At 36.9% G+C, this 16,044-nt stretch overlaps 1 protein-coding gene across 8 annotated transcripts in view; it reads right to left on the reverse strand.

The window, feature by feature from the left end:
- Nucleotides 1–16,044, reverse strand: part of LOC138165097 (DBIRD complex subunit ZNF326-like) — a 45,728-nt gene that overhangs the window by 12,445 nt on the left and 17,239 nt on the right. For 3 of the 8 annotated variants that reach the window (XM_069093251.1, XM_069093252.1, XM_069093253.1), the window contains 6 exons: nucleotides 14,473–14,508; nucleotides 14,254–14,380; nucleotides 11,665–12,070; nucleotides 8,534–8,732; nucleotides 1,904–2,012; nucleotides 16–163 (listed from right to left, as the gene is read on the reverse strand). In XM_069093251.1, the coding sequence (XP_068949352.1) occupies nucleotides 16–163; nucleotides 1,904–2,012; nucleotides 8,534–8,732; nucleotides 11,665–12,070; nucleotides 14,254–14,380; nucleotides 14,473–14,508 (1,025 nt within the window). Of the gene's footprint in view, nucleotides 1–15; nucleotides 164–1,903; nucleotides 2,013–8,533; nucleotides 8,733–11,664; nucleotides 12,071–14,253; nucleotides 14,381–14,418; nucleotides 14,509–16,044 lie in introns of those variants that run through there. The other 5 variants (XM_069093258.1, XM_069093257.1, XM_069093259.1 and 2 more) reach the window with 3 other exon arrangements.

The raw sequence follows: 16,044 nt of genomic DNA on the forward strand, positions 1-16,044 counted from the left end.
AAAAAAGCTACTTACATGCAAAAATTCCAAAACTATTTTATCAAATTTGGTTTCTTTCTGAATATAATTTAAAGTTTCCTGGTGAAAAGAACTTTCCAGATGACCTTCAATTTCTCTTTCTTCAAATGTTCGAAATTTACAAAATGAACATGTGAATGCCATCCTACAAGGACAAAAAAATCAAAAAGGCATTATTTTAAGAAAATGGTGATACTCGAGGTTTCTGAAGACTGTACCAATGAAATTGATACAATACACGTTATTAATTTTCTGAAGTCCCACTTGAGGACAAGGGGAAACAATACCACTTTTACAGTAGTTTGCCAAGTCAAGAAATGTTCACCACTTATGGTCTCATCATTGTAACTGCACAACTCAGTGTTTCTGGTCTGTATCCCTCAATCAATGCATGACTGAAAAGTCTCAACCATCCCTGTACTGAGCTGCAAAGTTAAGCCAGAGTCCAGAGATGTTCACTTCAAGGTCATACTACAGAACCCCCAGTTCTCTAACTGGGTGTTATCAAGACCAAATTCTTTACCCTAATTTTGATTTCATGCTTAGGCTTCTAGATGAATTAGGAGAAGTTCTAGGAAATCTGGACCAAAGCAGCATCACTCAAATTTCAGAAATAAGTCATTTCTTTGGGTGTCTCTGAAGACCATAAACCTTCTTTAAAGAGAGCACTCCAGAATGACTTGCTGCCTCACTGAGTCTACCTCCATCTAGACCCACACATTTATTCAGAGCCTCTGAAATAATCCTAGAATTTAGGATCACAGTTATAAGAGAACCAAGCATAATGGGGCCAGATGACAATTTACAAGAAGAAAACAAAAAGCTATCCACAAGTGGAAGGAGTTGCCTCAGGGGCTAAAGAAATCCCCCTCCCTTGAAAATGTAAGTAAAACCTGAATGACATCTTGACACATCTTGTCATTCATCTGACCACTGCCACTCCTTTCCCCCACTCACCTGAAAAGCAACCTCCTCTCTCTACGCCTGAAACCCTGCCTTGCTCCCCAGGTGACCTAACCCACTCAGCTTTGGAACCCCACCCTAGAGGTGACTTTGGTGAAGGAATACAAACTCACTAACCAACTGTCTCTTAACAATGCCAGACCATGCTCAACATTTTGGGACATCTTTCCAGGCACCCTCTGGGCCATGTACCTAGCTCTCCTTCTCCTTTCCCACTTTCTACTTCTTGCATGAGCAACAGTAATCAAAATGAGAGGATCACAGATTTAGAGCTCACAGGGTCTACAGATGATGAAAATGAGGCTCACAGAGACTGAGGGACTTGCCCAGTATGATGCAGGAAGCAGCCAAACCAAGATCTAAGCCCTTGTTCTCAGACACCAAGCCTGAGCATCTTCTCCAGATACAGCACAGTGCCTCTCACTGCTGATGGAAAGGATACAACACTCGGCAGTCCTAGGACTCCACCAGCATTGCTAGGACTGCCCCTCCCACTGCCACCGCTCCCCTACTTATGGGGTCTTAGCTCCTTCAGGCAAGGGGCTGTCTGCTCAATGTCTAGCAAACTGCCCACCAGACATTACACACTTAACAAATGCTTCTTAGTGCGTTCATCCAGAACCACTTCCCAGGTATGCTGCAAAGGGGATGCTTCGGTTAGTTATGGATTGGTCTGCATGGCTGCTTCAGTCCTGTACCTGCTTCATAATCATGTTTTAAAATTTCCAGAAAATGCCAAATAAGGAAGAAATTACTCAGTTTCTCTGAAAAGCCAACTACCTTTACTTCATATATTTCTGGCGCCTAGCGTGATGCCTCCTACACAATTTCTGGCGCCTAGCGTGACTCACGCCTCCTACACATTAGGCACTTAAAGTTTACTTAAACAAAGTCTGATTGTTTTATCCCATTAAGCACAGACCTGTACAGATCACCATACTTCTCACTGATCTTCTCTCTTCTCCGCCTTTGTTTCTCTTTTCGTATTTCAAACCGTCGCTTCTCTTCTTCACTTTTAGGGGCCATTTTAGCTAGTGTATTATATGAATAATAACAGTTAAAACTAAAAGAACATTTAATAAAATTTCTCCCCTCTCTTCTAGCCAACAGGTTCAGAAAACAACTTGTTTTAGGCTAGCAGTGATGATGCTTCAAACTAACTTTCTTGTACTAGCTAGAATGTGTTCTGTGTTATGTATGAGAAATGGTCTTTTGGTGGGGAGAGTTTGAGGTTAAAGTTTTTTTTTTTCTGGTTTTCTCTTCTTTTCCAAAAAAAAGAAGCAGTAACAGCAGTTCAAATACCAAGAAATCATAGTCAGGATCACCCAAGATCTCATAGCTCCAACTCAAAATGAGAAGAGATCTTGGAATTCACTATTCCAAAAGGCAAAAGTTAAAAGCTTACAATCAAGAATAACTTTCCCTGCAAAGGTGAGTATAATCCTATGGGGGAAAAAATGGAACTTTAGACTTTGAAGTATTTCTGACAAAACGACTAGAGCTGAGTATGAGCTTTACACGTAAAAACACTGAAATAAGGAGAAACCTGGAAAGATAAATATACCTGAGAAACTGGAAAGGGCTGTATGATGACATAGCTACTAATGATCTAATGGTAGAGGGGAACATAGGGCAGTGGAAGAAACAAGTGTCCTTTCAGAACCTAAATATCCTCAAAGGGACTGAGGTAGTTAAGTAAGAAAAAATAGAGGATCAGAGGGTGGATTACTTCTGTAGTAAAGGTTTTGAGAGAGAAGGGAGAGTAAAAGGATCAGCAAGTGTAGAAAGGAGGAAGATGAGAATAGAACTTGCTATTTCTTATTTCTACAGGTACACGAGAAGAAGAAAATACAAGCATGAAGTAAGGTGTGGGAGAGTGAACATTAAATGAACTTTACTTTTGTCTGAAATGGACAAAGGAGGATAAAATACACACACATACACACAAACCCATACAACACACACACAACTTTGTGGAGAAATATTATCAAATCCAATAGGGAAACACAAGTGGGAATGGGGGTATTAAGCAAGAAGATAATACTAGGAAGGAAAACTTATAATCAAAACTGACTTTCTGAATCTGAAGGAAGAGGAAAAGATGGGTGGGGAAGGAAAGAAAAGAACTCAACTCTAAGGGTGTGCTCATTATTTGGAAAATTCTTGCTAAACAAACTATGGTATATGAAAGTGATAGATGAATCCTGGATAGTAATGCAGAGTGAAGGGAATAGAACCAGGATAATAATTTTTACAAGTAGAAACATTTACGAATTCGGATCAACTTGACCACCATGTCTCCAGAAGACTCATGAGAAAACATTAAGCACTTACTGACGAGGTGAAACAGACTCAAAGTGCAGAAACACATTCTTGAACATAATCACTGAAAAGATTCACTTTGTTTGACTAATGATTTGCTGTCACAAGATTTTTTTTCCTCTTTTTTTTTAACTTGAGAGTCAAATTGGGAGAGAATGTTAATTAATACTGATGAAATTGGGGGGGGGCATTAAAAACATTTTTTCAAAATGCACAGAAGAGAACAGAATGAAATTCAGAAGGAAGCAGAGACAAGCAGGATAACTGCAAAAATAATGTGGGGAATTTATTATATATTTTTTTAAAGTGTCATGAAAAGGAGATTCATTGTTTCATATATAATCCTCTACTTGTGTTCTGCTGTTTACTAAGTACAAAAACCTGTTTTCCTTCCTCCCCCCACCTCATTTCTCCATTCAGACTTTATTTTTTCAGTCTGTGGTCCCACAATTCAACTAGTCTGACTAAACCTTTATGATAATTGATGGTTCCCCCTCTCACTTTTCATAGCTACTTGAGTTATCATCCCGTCACTTCCAATATGGCAATATATAGACACAGATATAGATATATACCAGCTGGACTCTATACCTACTACCAACCACCATTGTATAGATCCTAATCATCAAATTTATCACTGACAAATTCTACAAACCACCTAAACATATAAAATAGATGAGAAATTCAGAAAACAGATTGCAAGCCTGGCACTGAGGCATGACATATACTGATTGGGGGGCTTCAGTTGTCTAGACATCTGCTGAAGCTCTCATTCAGACAAAAACAGAATAGCTACTAATTCCCTGGCTTGCCTTAATAAAAATTTGTTTCTTCAAAAGGTGAATGAACCAGTCACCAAAATTCCAGTTCTGGACCTGGTGCTCACCAACAAGGGGGAACTACTTAACGGAAGTGGAAATAACAGGAACTTAATTGAAGAAGTTACCCTTCTTTTTCAAAAATTATAAAAACATCAGAATCTGAGTGGACTTCAGGTGCTATCTATTACAACCCTTATAGGAATCCACCTTATAACTTAGCATATGGTTTCTTCTGTTTTGAAGCCTTCCAAAGAGGGGGGAATCTACCACCTCTGAAGAAAAGTCTAATCTACTTTTGGATAGCTCTAATTCTTACAAGTTTTTCCTCACATTCAGCTTAAATTAGCCCTTTGGAACTTCTACCCATTGCTCTAGATACTCATCCCTGAGGTCAAACAGAAGTAATTTTCATTTGTTCAATAGACATTTTTGTGTGCTTACTATGTGCCAGGCACTGGGGACTAAAAAAAGCAAAAGAGAGTCCTTGCCATCAAGAAGTTTACAATATAATAGGGAAGACAACATACAAACAAATATATACAAAGCAAGGTACATAGAGGACAAATAGGAAATAATTAAAAGGAAAAGCACTGGAATTAAGAGAGGTTAGAAAAGACTTCCTATAAAAGGTAGGATTTTAGTTGAGACTTAAAGGAAGCCTGAAAGAAAAGTAGTCAAAATAGAAAAGAGAGTGTTCCAGGTACAGGTGACAGCTAGAGAAAATGCCCAGAGCAATGAGACAGAATGTCTCATCTGCAGAATAGCCAGGAGACCAGTGCCACTGCATCAAAGAATACATGTTGAGGAGTAAAGTGTAAAAAGACTGGAGAGATAGGTTGGCACCATATTAGAATGCCAAACTGGGCATTCTATACTTCTTCCTAGAGGCAACAAGGAAGCCACTGAAGTTTATTAAGTAAGTGGGTGACATGATCCACATGGCAGCCCTTCAAATACTTCAACAGAATTACCATTTCCCCATTAACCCCTCCTTACCACTTAAGTTTTCTCCCCTCCAGGCTAACAAGCCCCAGACCCTCCAACCACTCCTCATGGCACGGACTCAAGGCTCATGTAACAGAGGAGAAAAAAGCCAGGTATAGTCTGACATGCAGCTCAAATCTGGAAAGGACATAATTCAAAGAGTTCTGAAATCAAAACAAATGGGATTCCATAATTTAAAATTCCAGAAGGGAAGTCAGCCCAAAAGGGAAGGAAAGAGAAAAGAATAAGAATGTATGTAGCATACTACATGCTGAGCAATGTACAGAATTGCAAAAGCTCTTTACAACAATCTTGTGAGATAGTACTATCGCCACTTTTATAGGGCAACTAGTTAAGTGTCTTAGTCAGAGTGAGGCCAGATTTGAACTTGAGTTGCTCTGACTCCAAACCCAGCTCCCTTTGCATGAGCCACAAGCTGCCTCTAAAAGGAACAGAAAGCTCTCATAAATGTCACTATAAGGACAAAAGGGGAAATAATTCCCAATAGAAAAAGATGGAGTTGCCTAAAGAGACAAATATGAATGCCCAGGTGTAATGAGAATGGGAATTTGAAGATCTTCCCTGCCCCTTAATAGACCTATGGGAGGTTTGAAGACCTCCCCTGCTTTCAAAGTAAACTTTTCCCCCTAGTAGGCTGAATATAATCACATGGAGCCTGTGATGGAGGGAATTTGCTGAAGGGTGCAGCAGAGCCCACAGGAAGCCTCCCTGCTGTGAAGATAAATTCTACCCCCTAATAGGCTGAATGTAGTCACATGGAGCCTGTGGTGGGAGGAGTTTGCTGAAGGGAAGCAGAGCCCACAGGAAGTTAGTCAGAGCTAGCCAGACATTGGGAGAGAGAGAAGGTTGGGGCAAGGAGATAGAGAGCTTGGTGAGTAAATACTGATCTTGTACTGGTTTGTAGGAAGGCTGAAGGATGCTGCCGCTCTCAGCGTTACTATGGCTTCTGAATATCTTTGGTACTATGATGGAATCGCTTACTGGTTTGGGGATTCAGTTTTCTGGTGTCTAAATAAATGCTTCAGTTCTATTCTCTATCTGGAGAGTTTGGTATATTTTGCAATCAAACATCATGCGATACTTATTGTAACCGTCTTTATCGTGATCATGGGCACTGTAAATATTGCACTGGTGTTCCATCAGGAAACCTCCTCCACGAACTTAGATTTTTTAATACGCTCAACAAAAGGAAATGAGGGCAGAAAACAGCAGGTAAAGACAAAAATGTGGCAGCATCTTAAGTGAATAAAGGAACGCTAAGGCTTCAGGATGCCCCAAAGCTGATGAAGATCTTAGAGGGAGGAGAACAGGAGGAAATTAAAGGACAACAAAAAGCACTGGCATTTGTTGTTGGTGTTTTAAATACTGAGTCAAAGTGGATCAAAGAAGGTAAAAGACAGCTGTCCAGGGGTGACAAGATGAAGAAGCAGAGTGGGAAGAGCTACTCAACTTACTTTGCTTCTATTCTCTGTCCATAAGAACAACCTCTGGACTGGAGCACAAAGTACAAAACAGCCAGTAGGGACTTGGTATCCAACAGAGAGAGAAAGAGAACACCTAGCTACTCTCAAGTTCAAGTGGCCAAGCTGATCAATGAAGCACACACCCAAATATAAAAATCTGGCAGGTGTAATTGCTGATTCCTAAAGAACTGTTATCATCTGAGATTCCATCCAACTCTGAGATTCTGTGATCTTCATCCAACATTTGCTCCAAAAAATATTCTTCAGTCTCTTCCTTTACTTTACCACTGGCTTCTTGCCATCTGCCCCATCATGCTCAGGTCTCCTCAATCCTAAAAAGCCCTCATCTGAACTTCTACTTCAACTATCAGGATCTCATCTCCCTTCTCCCCTTCCCTGCTAAACTTCCTAAGAAATAAAAATTTTCTACACCCATTTCTTTTTATTTAAATCTCTCTTGCACCCCCTGGGATCTGGAATCCACCCTTGGCACTCTACTAAAACTGCTCTCTCAAAAATCACAAATAACCTAAATGCCTAATCCAAAAATCTCTTTCTCCATCAGACTTGAACCAAATAACAGCACTGGTAAACATCACATCTTGGGCTCTTGAAATTATACTACTTTCAAGGTTCACAATCTTGAAATTCTACACTTTGATCACAATATCCTTACTAAACTTCTCTCTTATTTACACAAACTTATTCTTCATCTTTATGACCTTTGGTCCCTTGGACAATTTATATACCCTTCTATCCATCCATGCTACTGTTAACTGCCAAGCTATACTACTATTCCCAACTCTTTCTATGAAATTAGTGCCTGGCTTGTGCTCTTCCTCTCTGAACAAATACGTGGCACTTTAATACTCTGGGGCAACACTGTGATAAACCCTTGATATTGATGACAATATGTTTCATAAACCAATTCAAAACCGAATCTCAGAGATCAAATTTAATAACCTTCCCTTCTCCAAAAACTCACTCTCCTTGAAGATTCCGAAATATTCAATCTTTAACATTCAACTCACACCCACAGCATACTACCCTGATGATTTTTCTAACACATTATTCAGGGGCTCCACTTCCATTGTAAAACTCCTTAGTGTGTCTATACTCCTATGATCTGTGTTTCTTCTTTCTCTACACCCTCTTCTTTGCCATACTCATTTACTCACACTGATTTAGTTATTATTTCTATTCATATTCATTCTTATTTTGCAAGAAATAAAAAAGCAATAATTTAATAAATACCAGAGCACAAAAACTGAATAATTCACACAAAATGAGAATTCATATATTTGTTTAGATTTTATAAATGTATCTATTAAATAAAATGTGATAAGTTTTGAATGATACCTCAATGTTCTTTATTTGCTTAGTAAATATAAATAGTAAATATGAGCTTATTATTATATTATATCAAATTAATTAAAGCAATTGAGCATACAATCAAAGGGATGGTCCAGAGATACCCTACTGAAACTCCTAGAAAAAAGTTAATCTTCCAAAGTAAAAATTATCCATAGTCATAATTCTCTTTAGAATTTTAGATCATAATACAGAATAACTATGAAAACATGTTAATAAATATATTTTTCTATTGCATCTGAAAAAATATATCTAAAACTAGGTAGAAATGAAAAGCTGAACATATCAAACTTGCTAAACTTAATTTGCTGAAAACACCTCCCCCCTTAAGATTCACTTAGACCAATGTCATAGCTGTTGTATTGCTGTAACAGAAAAACTGAAAATATTTTAGAAATCTTAAGTACCTGTCAAGTTTAAGAATTAACTTTCAACAATCAGTACTGAATATAAGACAATCAATACAATTTTCTAAATAAAACTTCTGTGCAATTCAAACTAGACAGCATCAAGGAAAAAAAACTCCTTTAAAAATAAAAAAGCCAAAGTGATCATTTCTTTACTACTTACTAGGTGATTTTTTCTGGTTTATTTTCTCAATCAGTTTTGTCAGTTTGTGCTTCTTGATCAATGTCCCTCCAGGCTTATTAGGTGGCTGCATCAGTTTTTTCTTGATTCCTTTCGCATCAACTGCTGCTAAATTGCTGGGTTTCTTATGATAGTCTACAACAATTCCAGGTCTACGCTTGCCTCCAAAATCACCCATATGCTGTAAATTTGTGAAACCAGTAATTAGGAAATTACCAAATATAAAAATATTAATTCATAAGCAAGTTATACATTTCCTATTCTTTAATGTTTACTCTGAAAAATCCCCAGAATTTGTATTTTCATGTATGCAGCACCCAAGAAAAACATTCAATGGATCAGTATATATTTTTACCACCAAAAGAATATGGATTTTTCCTACCTATATGCTGGATTTCTGATTAATCACAATGATTAACCCTGATCGTGAACATGCCTATCAAAAGGCTAAAACTTGTACAACTCTCTCTGACAACTCCTCTTCAGAGTTCCCAATTGAAGTAGCCCAAGAAAATACCTTACAGTGAATCTTTACTTTGCTAAAACTCTGCCTTTAACTAAGCAGAAAAGCTGCTTGTGTTTGTAGCTTTATGAAAGGGAAAAAAAAGGTGCTAAAATCCATAAGAATCTTCCCAAGCTAAAGATTCAGAGCTGAAAGGGATCCCAGACACAATCTAGTCCAACACCTCTTCCCATACCCCATTTTACACATGAAAAGACTGAGATCCCAGAGAGATTAAGAAACCAGCCCAGGATCATGCAGATTTAAAGTAGGATCATTTATTATCCTCCAGATTCAGCACAGAGTATAAAGTAATCGCATCTCATCTACTCTCTAAGCATCCCTCACCTGGAAAACAGATTCTTAACAGTAGTTTCATGTAGGAAAAAAGCTTACAGATGAACAGAAATCCAAATAATTTTTTCTTCCTTTTCCTTCTTTTCTCTAGCCACTACCAAACTCTCAAAGGCCAAATGCCTCACCGAGTTTTACTTAAACAACTACAACCTTCTAATACAAAACACAGGAGTAATCTGAAGAGAAGAAACCAATGGGAACTGTACAAGTACTATAGGGGAAAAAAGAAAAGTCTTAACGGTCTATTTAATTCATCTAAAGAAGGGGAAAAAGAGAGCCCATTCAGACTGGACTAGTGAATCCAAACAGAAACATCTGTTTTACTGCCATGAAAACAAAACTGATGTTTTTTTAAAAAGTACTATTTTTAAAATGAAATTCCACCAAAAAACCTATTTGAAGTAAAATAAGAAACCAAACCATGGAGAAAACATTCTTAATATTGTATAATTTTTAACACAAGTTTTGCAAAGTCACTGACTTTGATTTTTCAAATCTAACATCTAAAATCTCAAAATTATTTTCAATTTCTCTTATTTACAAAATATAATGGCATGTGAAACAGCTATACTGTTTATAATTGCATGTTATGTATGTGAACTATACCTAACTAAATTAACAAATGAATAGTTTCCAAGATGACTTACAGGTTCATGATTTTTTTTAAAAAAAGCAACTTCATTGATTATCCATTAAAGGTGCAATGCATTTTACATAATAGTAAACAGCTATAAATGCAAAATTTCAAAATAAGAACACCAAGTTTTATTGAAGTACCTTTGGCTGTTAACAAGCAAAACATATATCTGCTCCAAAGTATTTTCCTTTGCAAAGAAAAAAGCACCTGACTTCTTTAATTAAAACAATGACAGAGATGCAATATTCTTATACAACCAAGCTACAATATGACCCCCAATTCTATAAATACTATAGACCAAGCTACATTATAACCCCCAAATCTACACACTTACTATAAAAAATTTCTCAATCAAGTTACTTATGAATATAATTATAAAAAACTTTTAAGTTATTATATTCTGAAATTAAATAATTAGACCTAGTAAAATATACTCATTTAAATTTTAACCTAGTGCATGATATTTTGCTTTCTGTTATGTTCAAACCAGTCATTTTTAATTGTGTCCAACTCTTTGTGATCATATTTGGGGTTTTCTTGGCAAAGATAATGAAGTGGTTTGCCATTTTCCTTCTCCAGCTCATTTGACAGATGAGGAACTGGAGCAAAAAGAGTTAAGTGACTTGCCAAGGGTCACAGAGCTAGAAAGTGTCTGAGGCCAAATTTAAACTCAGTTGCCCCTGACTCCAGGCCTGCAAGCTGCACTACCTACCTGCCCAAAACAATGCCCTTTATTGTAAAATAAGGCAATAAAAATACATAAGAAACTAATCCTCACTGGTAAAACTAGTTATATGGTGGGGAGAAAAGGGAGGGAGTCGACCAGTGGCATACAGTAAGAGACTGCATTAATGAATTAAAAGGGAACAAAGAACGACATAATGCAACCTATTTTACACATCTTCTCCAAGCAATCCTACCTCCACCCACTGCCCCAAGAGAGAAATATGATTAAATAAAAATGAAATGCTTCCAACTTTTAGTCTTTATTTTTTTTTAAAGCAATTGGGGTTAAGTAACTTGCTCAAGGTTACACGGCCAGTTATTTCTGGGTGTGGTGCTAAGTATCTGAGCCCGGATTCGATCCCGGGTCATCCCGACTCTGGGGCCGGTGCTCTTACTCTCTGTGCTACCTGGCCGCCCCACTAGCTTTATTTTTTAATGTGGAAACTGCTGAGAATTATGCTTGCCAGAGCTTATCAACAAAACGTTTTTGGGTTATACATTGCACCTTTAACCTACTCAAAGCTTAAAAGGTTTCAGTTACCTTTTACAATAATCCAAGAATATCACACTAGCAAAAATGCTTGTGTTTACAAGGAAAATGCAACTCCTTTTAACCCCTTTTAGACCAAACCTGTATCATCCCCACCTTTTCAATAAAAGGACTGGGCAAAAACTTCAGGAACCACTCCTCTCCTACCACCATTCATTTGCAAAGAGATACCAGAAAACACACTTTGTCCACTTAAGAAGAACTTGTTTACAGCTCAGCTTGTGCTTGGCCAAAGTAGAGTGGGATGAAAACAGTGTGTGATGCATGTTAAGACTATGGTCTTGAAAGGGTTTAAAAGAGTGACTAGCAAAAAGAATCTGAAAAGATTCTGTTGTACTTACTCCTCGGCCTCGGCCTCTGCCTGTTGATGGTCCTCCAAAAGCATCATAGTTTCTGCTTCCAAACGTACTTTCAGGATAAGCAGGCGTTCCTCTCCCCCGAGAGCCTACAGGTGCAGGCTGCATATGGGGTGAAGAAGAACTGCTGTAGGAAGAGTAATTCTCTCTTCCTCTGTCCTCCATAAACCCAGGCCTCAATTCTGAACGGGAGTAAGGTGCTTCCCAGCTAGACCCGCCCTGGTTTCTACCTCCGAAAGAGTCAAGGCTATTCCGGTAGGAGCTCTCAAATCGACCACCATAACTACCTCCGAAGCGGCTTTGTTCGGGTTCATTAAAATCATAGCCAGATCTGTACAGATCTCGCCCACCCAGAGAAGACCCGGAGTCGTAAGACTCATAAGGTCCAAACCTGGAAAAGTTGCACAGTGAGGGAAAAAAAAAAGGTAAGCTTACTAATGTTAGACATTTCAAACACAAATTATCAGTTGACATTTATCAACTAAAATTCAGTTATGCTATACTGATTTGTACAATTCTGCTTCTCTTTAAATATGATTAGGGCTGGGCAATTTGGCACATGACCACATAGAAAGCTATCACTGACAATTTCTAAGAGTCAAGTTTCATAAGCCTTAACTTGGTGCATCTACTTCTCAGTGGTTTTTCTATTAAAAAGAAAATGTTTTCCTGGCATTATTTAAGCCCAGCCCTAGTCTCAAGAATAAAAAAGTCACTTGCTAAAGGTCACCAGATACTCAGTTAATTCTTCCTTCTTTGAATTCATGCCTAACATTCTGTGAATTCATGCCTAACATTGAAACATACACAGCATTTACAACACCTTAATTTTCAATTGGGAAACTATCCTGGGCTACACATATATGCCATTTCGAACACAGAACTGAACCTTATACACGCCAAAAGTCTATGTCACCAAACTATTGGATGGCCTCAGTCTAAAATTTTGTATGCTAACCCTGTTAACAAATTGTAACAATCTGATGATCTTCAAGGTCAATAATCAAGCCTCAGCCTATTCCCACTTGTAGACTACTAAGTCTAACAAATTCAAAAGTAAGGCACATGATACAGGACTGAAAAATGGTATCCTTCTTCAATACATGCTCTCTAAATATGAAATTTAAGGCAGATGGGAAAGGCTATGCATTATGAATGATGACAGCTCATGTCATCAATTATTTTAAAATTACATCAATTATATTAAAAATTATTTCCTCAAAAAAATTACAATCCCTTCTCTTCATGTTTTTAATAAAGATAAATCCAGAAGAAATCAAAACAAACCCTTTTTCATCATACAAATCTAGATGTTAAAATCACTCATATAAGCAAACCAATTGCCAATAAACTTTTAAAAACATGATTTACAAGTGTGTTTGAGATTTTATTCAGAAGTTAGTTTTATGAAGAAAAGCCCCAAGTCACATGCAAAAACAACACAAAATGTCTACAGAAATAGTCTATGCAGATTTTCAATATAATATGGTAATAACAGACATTTTAAAACATTAAAGCATGTTACATTATTTCAATCATTTACAGATTACTAAATGGAAGGTACTATTTACTTCAGAAACCCAGAAAGTACAAAAAAGTTGTTTTCCCCTCAAAAAGAACTGACGACTATCAAACACTAAGAGGAAGCACACATTAAACATCAGGGGAAAAGTAAGTACCAATCCAGCCCACCACTAAGGAACCCAGACCCTACAATTTGGGAAAGAGGACACCAAGTTTCCCTTTCCTCCCATCTACTTTTACTTACATACAATAGGATTTTTTGTGCCTTAAAGGAACAGCAGACCCCTTTATTCCAGAATGTGATTAACCTAAACGTTGCAGAAGGTCAACTAAAGCTTAAGTCTTAGGTAGTAGCAACATTTAAAATATAAATAACACTGTACCTAATTAAAAATAAGCAAGTATGCCATTTATCATAGAGCTTATGTGTTTTTGGTGTAAGCAGTACCTGCCAATAAAATAACCTGGATATGATTTGAAGAAAGACAAAGTTTAATATTACAATATACTCTTCAAATTGTATATTAAAATAAAAAAAATATGAAGTTATTTTAAATGTTCCTTAGGTGTGGAACACTAAACAGACTTAAAATCATACTAGTTAAAAATGCTTTGCTGCTTTTCCCACTAACTGCAGATTGAGAAAAATAATTAACAAAGCTTCAAAAAGTATTAATGCCAGTAATAAAAGGCCCAAAATTATCTTTGATCACAGCTGACTGCAGTACCTTGTTTGATAAGTAGATATTGTTTAAAATCAAACCAGCACTTGGTTAGATAAGTGAACAATTTTTTAAATTAAGCTCTACTTTAGAAATACAATAAAATATTTCTTCGCTATTTAGGATTTCCCAGAAACAAAGAGTATTATCTGTCAGTTATTTTTCTTTATTCATTACACCTTTTAGATATTCATGGTAAATTTTCAATTTAATGTCAATTAGTTGATGATAAGCATCAGACAATGTACCTAAGGAACATTTAAGTTAAAAGAATTTATTCTGAATCTTAAGCTGTTGAATCATTTGTTCAAGTGATTAAGTGATTTACCTGCTACCACTACTACTACCACCAACACCACCACTATGACTGTCCATGACATATGACTGGTTTAGATAGGAGGAGTCCATGGATCTTCGACCCCCATAGGAGCTATGGCCATAGTCACGATCGATCCCTATAAAAAATTTAAAAAAAAAACTAAATTAAGCTCACCTTTACTGGCACAAAAATGAAGAATTTTTGGACAAATAACTTTAAATGTCAGACCTCCATAAAATCCAAGGCGGTAATCCCGATCTAATCCTAAAAGAGAAAAAAAAAGTCATTACTGCTCACTCTAAAGGCAAGACTGTTTCTAGCACTCATACAAATTCAAGACCAGCATAAAATGAGCTGTCCTTTGCATCTGACCCTGGAGTTCATTATTCTGCTCATGAATTTCAAAAATTAAAAGCATATAGCTCAACCCCAGCATGCTGATAAGCAAAAGAAAAGCAACTAATTTTTAAAAAAATTAAAGAAAAATAGCTCCATCAGAGTTTCCTAAACAATTTATCTATGTGTAAAAGAAATTGTCCCAAGTGCTATGCTTTCTCTTTACTTTATGGGTTTGCTTAAAACATTTCAATCTGTCACAACTCAAATATTCAGAAAACCTCCTTTTAGACAAAAGTCACAGCTTTCATCATCTTTATCTTCAGGTCCTACAGACTGAGAATGGTGTTCTTAGCAATGTAGTTACCTTATTAAGATTCCACAATAGACTGGAGAATCAATTCACCCCTTTTATATTCTTTAAAATTATTGAAGACTCCCGAAGAATTTCTGTTTATATAGATATCATCATTCACTATATTTGAAATAAAATCTCATTATTATTATGTAAATAACAATTTTCATAATTACTAGAACCGCTGAAACCCCAAACCCAGAAACCCCAGGATCTCAGGGACCCAAAGAGATTGTCAGATCATACTCTGAGGTAGCTAGTGCAGTAGATAGGCCACCAGGCCTGAGTCAGGAACATCTGAGGTCAAATCCAGCCTCAAAAGCTTACTAGCTGTGCGACCCTGGACAGGTCACATCACTTTAGTATACCTCAATTTCCTCACCTATAAAGTGTGGGTAACAGTACCTATCTTCCAGGGTTGTTATGAGGCTCAAATGGGATAATAATTGTAAAGGGCTTAGCACTATGTAAATGTTAGTTATGATGATGGTGGTGATGATGATGATTGAAACTAGAGGTTCAAGGAATACAAGAGAATAGAATCCTAACTTAATCCCACCTCTGACCCTGAGAGGAAGTACAATGAATAAGACTATCATGTTTGAAATCACTATTTAAATTGTAACTCCATTTAAAGAAAAAAAATGAAAAAAAGAACCAACAGACAATTTTCAGCTTCACATACTTGCCAAATGCAAAAGAAATCAGTCACTGCCTATGTTTTCTAATCTTCCCTTACCTGACAGCTCCACAAACAAGACAAATATATAGGTTTTTAATGAGAATTTACTTATAAACCTTACTTTCTAATTACTCAAAACTGCCTCTAGACAAAAAAAAAATTCAACTTTTTTTCCACTAAAAAAGTTGTGCATTTCACTTCAAAGAATATTCTTAGAGATAGCTTCAGTTACCCTGGGGGAAGGATGCAGGTGTTTTAGAAACAAGTAGGAGTGGGACAGTCAAACCATATAGTCCAGCCTATATGGTACCTTCTAGTTCCAAAACTGCATACATTTGTCCTCAAAGTATTGTTACAGAACTTCTATTTAGAAAAAAAATAATATTCCCCAGCATATATTATATTATGTGCCCTAATTCCATCCTCT

This window comes from Petaurus breviceps, unplaced genomic scaffold (assembly GCF_028583685.1).
Source record: "Petaurus breviceps papuanus isolate PSGF00001 unplaced genomic scaffold, PetGlider_PUasm1.0 207, whole genome shotgun sequence".
In the NCBI taxonomy this organism is placed as follows: domain Eukaryota; kingdom Metazoa; phylum Chordata; class Mammalia; order Diprotodontia; family Petauridae; genus Petaurus; species Petaurus breviceps.